Source organism: Quercus robur, chromosome 5 (assembly GCF_932294415.1).
Source record: "Quercus robur chromosome 5, dhQueRobu3.1, whole genome shotgun sequence".
NCBI classification, from domain to species: domain Eukaryota; kingdom Viridiplantae; phylum Streptophyta; class Magnoliopsida; order Fagales; family Fagaceae; genus Quercus; species Quercus robur.
Window position 1 is genome coordinate 13,744,596 of NC_065538.1, and position 8,647 is coordinate 13,753,242.

The 8,647-nt window shown below is 36.3% G+C and overlaps 1 protein-coding gene across 1 annotated transcript; it reads right to left on the reverse strand.

Moving 5' to 3' along the window:
* Nucleotides 1-2,451: 2,451 nt before the first annotated feature.
* On the reverse strand, nt 2,452-6,826 carry LOC126725211 (serine/threonine protein phosphatase 2A 55 kDa regulatory subunit B beta isoform-like). Its single transcript, XM_050429786.1, has 5 exons — nt 6,602-6,826; nt 5,643-5,672; nt 3,091-3,194; nt 2,882-2,980; nt 2,452-2,764 (listed from the first exon to the last, which is right to left on the reverse strand). Exons 1-5 carry the CDS (start codon nt 6,681-6,683, stop codon nt 2,642-2,644), a joined length of 438 nt encoding a protein of 145 aa, XP_050285743.1. The 5' UTR covers nt 6,684-6,826; the 3' UTR covers nt 2,452-2,641.
* Between the last annotated feature and the right edge of the window lie 1,821 nt (nt 6,827-8,647).

Consider the following 8,647-nt stretch of genomic DNA (forward strand, 5'->3'; position numbering starts at 1 on the left):
TAAAATTTTATAAAATTATTTTAGTCTATCTCACAAATAGGTAGGTTTTCATGCATAGCATGGGTTAGTGACTAGTACCTTTTATTTCTAACATTTAACTTTTTATTACTTTCAAAATCTACCCGAAAAAAAATAAATAAATAAAACGGTGGGCCCTAAACATTTTGTTTTATTTTCTCATCACTTGACAAACCAAACTGCTATAGAAATTAGGAAAGAGAATTTGAGTTTGACCCATGCACACCTAGTGTTTTCTTGACATTAGAAAGGCACCAAATTTTTAAGTATCATATATCATTAAAAAAATGAATTAATTTCACCTCATATAACTTGTCCACTTACAATTAATAAATAAATTTTAACATTGTAATGTAAATGTAGTTAGTGAAAAGTCTTGAAAATATTTCTTTAGATAATGTATGCTTACAACAAAAATCAATTGGTGTCTTGGTCTGATGATAAAGAGTGACAAGCTAATTTTGTAATTGTATAATTATAAGAAAATAAACTTCAAACAAACCATGATTTAATGAATTATTTTAAGTCATAACATTAGTCTAAAATCCCCTTCATATATATGTAAAGTAATTAATGTGTTCATTTATTTTTACAAAAGGCAAAAAGAACAATGACGAGCATGATAGAGTATGTTTGATTTTTGTTTATTTTTGGTAGCTTATTTGCATAATATTTATTTAAAGATATAATTTTAATAAATTTTATACCAAAGTGTAAAATAAAAAAAAATAAAAAAGTTATAAAAAAATTATTTATAAAAAAAACCGAGAAAAAAAAAAATTTAGCCAAACTTACCCTATGTAACAACTCCATATGTGGCATGCATTTACGTACCCATACTTTCGACTTTAACTAACACGTGGATATATTAGGGCTGTTATCTATTGGGAAATTACATTCTTTAAAACATATATCTGACTATTTCCATTTACCGCAAAAACCTAACAAAGCAAAGAGAACAAGAAGAAAGAAGGAATGGCCTCTTCCACTTCCTCTTCGTCACTGTATGATGAAAGCGGTCGTGTTGTCGAACTTCGTGCTGCTAATAACTTCATCATGGCACTGGAAGTCGCCAAGTCCCTAGTTTCAGGCCACCCAGACTCCGCCCTCACCAACCCCTCACCGCTCTCACCCTTATGAAAATCTCACTCAGAGACTCTTCCGTCGTCCGAAGACGCGAATACATTGCCTCCGCCCTTGACTTCAGCAAAACAGCCCTGGCGCTTTCCCCAAAATCAATCGCTTTTGGTTTCTTGAACGCCAAAATCCACTTAGCCAATGCCCATGACATCGCTGCCATCCAAGAATGTGAGTCTGCTAAGTCCATTGAGGATCCTCGGGACCCCTGGCTAGATTACTTGGGCATAATCAACGAGGGATATGATCCCCAAGAGCAGGGCCAGCCCTTCCCTTAGGCGATTTAGGCAATTGCCTAAGACCACCAAGTGGAAGGAGGCCCCAAAATTTTACAAAAGAAGGGGTAGTAGGGGCCAAAAAAAAAATTTTAATTTCAAATGAATTACAAAAATCTGGAACATCCTTTTAACCAAAAAACAAAAATTTTGGTAAATCCGGTTAAACATTAGTTCTAAACAAAACAATTGCCCAAAATTACCATTATTATCCTCTAGACAAACCAAAAATCAACCAGATAAACTACAAATCCGGTCCAAGAGATTAACTACAAAACAATCACAAATCAAAACAAATAAAACAACTCAAATCCCTAAAATTTTTAGTTTTACAGTTCCCTTAAATCCCTCTGCAACTCTGCTTCTCTCTCTGCTTTCCGCCTCTCTCATCTCAAGCAAGCTTGCCGCCTCTCTAATTCCTAATCCTTCTCATCTCAAGCAAGCTTGCCTCTACGCCTCTACTCTAGCCTCTAGGTTTTGAGTTCTCTCATCTCTAGCCTGCTATTAGGTATTATTTCTATTTGGGCGCTTGGCTTCTCTTTTTTTTTTTTTTTTTTTTTTTTTTGTGGGGGGGGGGGGGGGGGGGGGGGGTGTGGGTGGGGTGCAGGCGCTTGGCTGATTGGAGGAAGGAGATGCCATTTTGTTGAGATCTCCTTGGTTGATTGTTTATACTCATGCTTATATCTTTACAACATATAGTGACCATTTCTATGCCCCATCTAAAATAACCAATCAGCCAAAGAGATTGTAACCTTCAGTAAGTGAATCTTTACAGCCCAATTAATACAGCAATTAATGCTTGTGACCTCGCATTTCTTTTTTCTCTTTCTACTGAACAAAGTTCAACATGCAACTTTTCAGTTTATACAGCATGCAACCTCATTGCATGCATGCATGCATGCATTTCTAGACAAGGTAAAAACCGGAATATGAAATTTGGGGGTGGAAAAAACTTATAACAGATGTATACCAAATACCGCATCCTCTGCACACAAGATTATGAACCAATACAACAAAGAAATTACAAATAAATTTTTAACAATAAATTATAAATTCTGCCAGCTGGCAATCCTTCAATCTCCATTAAATTCACTTCAATGAAAGAAAAATACTTATATTCACTTCAATTGAAGTGCAGTGATTTGTGCAAAACAAATTAAAAGATAGGAGACCTTGAAAAATAAAAAACGCCGTAAGATGACATTCCTTTCTTACTTCCAAAATTTAATTGTTTTGTCATTTGCGGAAAGAAGAAATAAAGACCCGTTGGCTGTTTGACACCATCTAATTTTGTTGATTTTCTCCTCAATTTCCAAGCTCTTGAGATAGCCAAACTGACATGAAGAAATGCAGGCACAATTTTTAGTATAAAAAATTTAGATCCCAGCATGCAACAGCATAGAAATGATGCAGACGTGAACTAGTAACTAATTGAAAAATAAAAAAATCACCTCAGGTTCATGGCTCTGAAACTCTGTTTTATAACGGAACTCAGGATGCCTACCAATTGGATAATCCAACCTCTCCAAATCCCTTCTAGAGCCACCATGCTACACATTACAGTATACAAAGAAGTCATAATGTAACAACAAACCAGAAATGACGATGTAATATATCACTATTGCATGTAGTGAAACCTGTTAGGGCAGAAAGAACATACATCTTTTGCATCTGTCCTCTCAAAGAGTACCACCCGGCCCCCACGGTCACCAGTAGCAAGATGGTCACCCGTTTTGTCAAATTCGATTGCTGAAATGATATCAACTGCAGAGGGAAAAACAGACAAACTAACTAAGAAATCCCATTCTACCTGCTCATACTATTGAAGATTTAAATGCCTAGACTAGAAATCGCAAAGAAAACAACTTGACACTATTGTGTTTAATGTGGTGTATTTGGAGGGAATACAACATCCATACGTTTGGGGATGTAGATAGTTTGGGAGATCAACTCCTTGCCTCATTTGTTGGCACTTTGTTTGATTGGTCTCGAGCTTGGAATCCCACATCTAGTGATTCCCTCCCAATGTTTATTGACTCTCTTCTTTCTTGTCATAGCATTTAGTTTTCTTTGTATTTATTTGGCTGGTTCGTGCATGTTTTGCATAAAGTAGTCTTCTCTAATAAAAATTTTGAATTATAAAAAAAAAAAAAAAAAAGAAATTGCAAAGAAAACAAAAGGTAAATATAATATGCCACTGCTAGTCTGCTACCCCTTCAAGTATTGCAATATCTCTTCATTACAAGCAAAAATTTCCTACATAGAAACTGAAAAGGTCGTGTATAAATTTCAAATGAATTACCAGAAAACCAACAAGGTTTATACCTCAGAAGCAAATCACCCAGCCAAAATTTACGCATGAATGGATCAAAGTAATCTTTTGTTTTTTTTTTTTGATAGATAAAGAAAAATTTTATTAAGAAAAAATAGCCAACCCGAGTACATTGGAGATGTACTGTGGGGGCAAAAATCAAGAACCAAAATTACAATGATCAAGTAAAAGAGGAAGAAAAAATACAAGAAAAATGCGACAGGGCCACACTCCAAACAAGGAGAGTGTAAGAAAAAGGTCTTAATCTCTAGCAACAATCATTCACATCCCTCAAAATAGCGAGCATTTCTTTCCCTCCAAATACACCACATCAAACAGTGCTGCACAAGTCTCCAAAAATCTATATTGTGATGCCGCCCAAATTTACCTTGCATGCCAAGATTCAAATAACTCAATAACCTTAAGTGGCATAACCCAATGCAGCCCAAACAAACAAAACACCAATGACCACAACTCACAGGCGAAGGGACAATATAGTAGAAGATGATCCAAGGACTCTCCACACCTCTTGCACATGTAACACCAATCAAGAACAACAATACGCCTTTTGCGAAGGTTATCAGTTGTAAGAATCTTACCTAAAGAAGTTGACCATGAAAAGAAAGCCACCCCTGGAGGAACCTTTGATTGTAGTATATAGCAAGCGTACATATTAGTTTGAAATTTAATTAACAATTGGCGTCTAAAGCTAATTTTGCCACTCTACTTCAAACATCTGAAACCTAAAACAGAAGCACATACTTCCGGGTATTTGTTTCGTTTACAAAAATTAGGTACTAGAGTTCAAAACTTTTGTGTAGTTTAATGATTTAACTATTGGATTCTTATAGACCTTCAATTCTCTATTTTAAATGATCTAAATTTATTACATCAATGAAGAAGATAGGAGCTCAACCATTACATCGATGAAATTGCCTCATCAGACATACTGACTTGACAATCCTTGTTTCTCAATCACCAAATGCACGATACCTCTTTCACCACGAGATTAGTCATCTCACCTACCCTCTCACATTCTCCTTTTAAAATGCCCTCTCCCATATCCCACATCATACTTGAGATCCAAATAACAAGGCTTACAATGACTCTGCAGTTTGGTTTTCACAAAGTGCACTCAATTATAAGAAAATGGCAGAGCACCATTGCACATAACCCTGAATCTGGAAAAAAAGGTACTTAAAATACTGTCCATATTTACATGAACATTCTCAAGGCACCATTGCTATCACTTTGGCTAATAAATTTTACAAAACTACGTGATAGTCCCAGCTAGCTAGAAACTTCTGTCGAACAGCCAAATTCTGCTTGAAATTGAAGTAGCAAAACTATAACTTAATCCATGCACTGACAAACCAAAATCAGCACTAACAAACCAAAATCAGAACTCAAAAACTAAAAGCATAATCAATAAGATCCCAGATTAAACACGTGATTTCACACATTTACAACTAAAAAGGAACCAATACCAACCCCAAGTGCATGCACCAAAACCAAACCCACAAACTAACTCAACCAAGCTCACTTCCACACTCTCCATTTTCCCAATCCAATGGATACCCAATGCAAAACTCAATCATCACAATCACAATTCACATGCACAAACACTCAAACCCAAATATCTTGTCCCCAAATCACAAAACCCCCCAAAACCCAACACCCAAGACAACATTTCCTCCAATACCCACATCCCAAACTCACAAATTCTCAACGACCCATGATCCAAAATGGATCAAAACCCCTAAAACAAACCCTAATCCCAATACTTTCCACAAAATATCACTTGGATCCAAATACAGGCACAAATAGCAACAATTCTCACAAATTGATAACATTACCCAAAAAAATTGAAAACATTATATAATAAATATATTTATATATACCTTCCTGAACTTCTTCACCAGCGGTGCGTTCTCCAAAAACGGCGAAAATGGCCAACTGGCCTTAAAATCGTAACTATCTAGTTAGTAGGCACTGTTTAGAAACATATTTTGTTTATAGCATCTCGAGTCTCAAAGACTCGATTTTGGGCCTCAAAATCGAGTCTTTGAGGCTCGATTTGTATGCTTAGACCAGTTCTGATATGGCACTTTGTCCACATGGGTGTCCACCTGGAAATCGAGTCTCTAAGACTCGATTTCAAACCCAAAATTTTTTCAAAAAAATTCTAAGTCTCTACATGCCGAAATACCCAAAACAAATTTAAGAAATTTCACCGCTACGCAGATCAGATCAAATCAGAGGGAGAGAAAGAAAATCACACAGCTACTCAGATCAGATCAGAGGGAGAGAAACAGAGAACCTCACCGCTAAACCTCACCAGCGCGGCCTGGGGCTCGCGCCGACCAGCGTCGCGCGTGGCCAGGGGCTCGCGCTGGCCTAGGGCTTGCGCGACCCCCAGGCAGCGCGCGAGCCCCTGGCCGCGCTCAACGCTAGCCGGCGCGAGCCCCTGGCCGCCTGGGTCGCTGGTCAGTTTCTAGTCATGCCGCGCGCGCCTAGGTCTCCGATCTCGATCTTCTCTCCCTCTCTGTTTCTGGTTTTCTTTTCTTTTTTCTTTTTTTTTTCTCTGGGTTTTTCCTCTGATGCTCTGGTGTTTGGTTTGGTCTGAGTGTTATATATAGGGCTTAGAAATCGAGTCTTAGAGGCTCGATTTCCATGTAAATGCCATGTCGCAGTTCTGCCACATCAGAGTTGGTCCAAGCTACAAACCGAGTGTCAAAGACTCGATTTTGAAGACCAAAATCGAGTCTTTGAGACTCGAGATGCTATAAACAAAATATGTTTCTAAACAGCGCCTACTAACTAGATAGTTACGATTTTAAGGCCAGTTGGCCATTTTCGCCTCCAAAAACCTGAGAGAATTTCCACTCCAGAGGCTGAGGTGGGTCCACCGGAGTTGCGACGACCGCATCACCACCGTTCATTGTGCTCTCCCCCACTAAATCAAACGGTCACCAATTAAATTCAAATCCAAACCAATCCAATAATCACTGCATCGAAGATCGATCGCTCTTTTGGGTTCGCAGAGATCATAGCTTCAATCAAAACCCCATCAATTGAAAAAAAAAAAAAAAAGAGTTAAAAGAATTCACAAAATCATTTGGGTTTTCTTTCTATTCTAATTCAACCATTGAAGAATTAAGAAAATTAGTAAAACCAAAAAAAATAAATATAAAAAAATAAAAAGGCCCACTTTTTTCTCTCTCTACAATGAAAAATAAATAAATAAAAAAAATTTGATTTGATTTTTTTTTTTTGGGAGATTAAAATGTGAGTGACTGAGCAAACCGCTCTTCGGCTTTGGGCTTCGGAGAGAACCAAAAATACACATATACACACACAACCTCATTCTTTGTCCAGTTCTCTCTCAATAATGGGCTTGTAATTTTTTTTTTTTTTTTTTAATGTCTTTTTGTTTGGGGGATATGATAAATTTACCTGGCAAAGTGATTGGCGTTGACGTGGCCAAATGTTATTGGGTTGGACAGAGGAAAAGTAGTGAGAACTTTGGGGTTTGATTGGTTGTTAAGATTTGGGTGTTTTTAAGTATGTGTGGGGTAAATGATTGGGAAATTTGTAGTAGCTGTATTTTTAGGATTTGTGGAAGGATGAATGATGTGTATAGATATCTTATGGATAAGATAATTATTGTTGTTAGAGAAAAAAAAAATTTTTACAGATTAGTTAAGTTGTTAATAAGTTACCATACAAATGAGTTACTTTTATATCAAAGAAAATGCAAGATTTTGGGTTTTAATTTTGTAATGAAGTGCAATTAAGTTGAGAAGTCGTTTGATCCAATGGTTGTGGAAAAAGGGGCAACTAGAATACTAATATGGATATGCTGCATTGGATTGTTGATAAAAACATAAATGATGAAGCAATGTCTTACATAGTTACATCTCACAAATATGACCAATTGCTAATTGATTTTGACCTTTTTGATTGGTCAGTGGATAAACGAAGTATAGTTGGCTTCTATGAGGCTTTGGAGTTTTCCAAGCCAATCCTCATCATGGATTTCGACAAATTCAGTTATATTCTTTACATGTCATAAATCAAATATCCATAATTTTTTCACAGACATTATGACCAATCCTAAAATGATTTCAATTGTTATAGTAGATTGAATTTTTTTTCTTATACCTTTCAAGATTTTGAAATATTTTTGTTCAATTCTGATTTAATTATATGTGGCCTTGGAAGTTTTTTGGACTATTGCAACATAGTGACATGGCCTTGAATTGATTTCTCCCAATTATATCATATAAAATAAAAAACCCAAAAGTAGGTTTTTTTTTCACCGTGACAAGTCATCCTTTGGCTGGAGGTTAATTTTTTGGTAAAATTATTATGTATTTCCGGAGTACCATAAATGCGTACTCTCTCTTCTCACATAAATAGTGGGTCTCACTAATTAAATTCATGGTGAGATCCACCATTCATATGAAAGGAAGAAGTACCATTTATGGTACTCTGGGAGTACTTAATAATTTTCCAATTTTTTGAGTTGGTCCTATATTCCTGGAATCTTCGTTTAGAATGTTAAAAGACTATATAGAAACCAAAGTTCAAATTCCATTTAATATTGACAGGAAATTTTTCAGAAATTTTTTTGAAGTGCTACTTTCTATGGAAACATAAAGGTACCTGGTGAAATTGATGCCAAGCATGGACATCATGGTCGTGTATTTGAGAGAGTTGTGTTATGAGAGAGAACTTCAAAGGCACTACGTCGCATGTTCTCTATACATGGGGTTAATTGTAGCTATTACTTATTAGAGTTTGGCTGGGATTAAAAATGGGCTTGGGCTTGCTATGAACTTTGATCTTGGACAAAACATTTTGTCAATTTTAAATGTCAGTCCATGTTTTTGCAAAACTACTC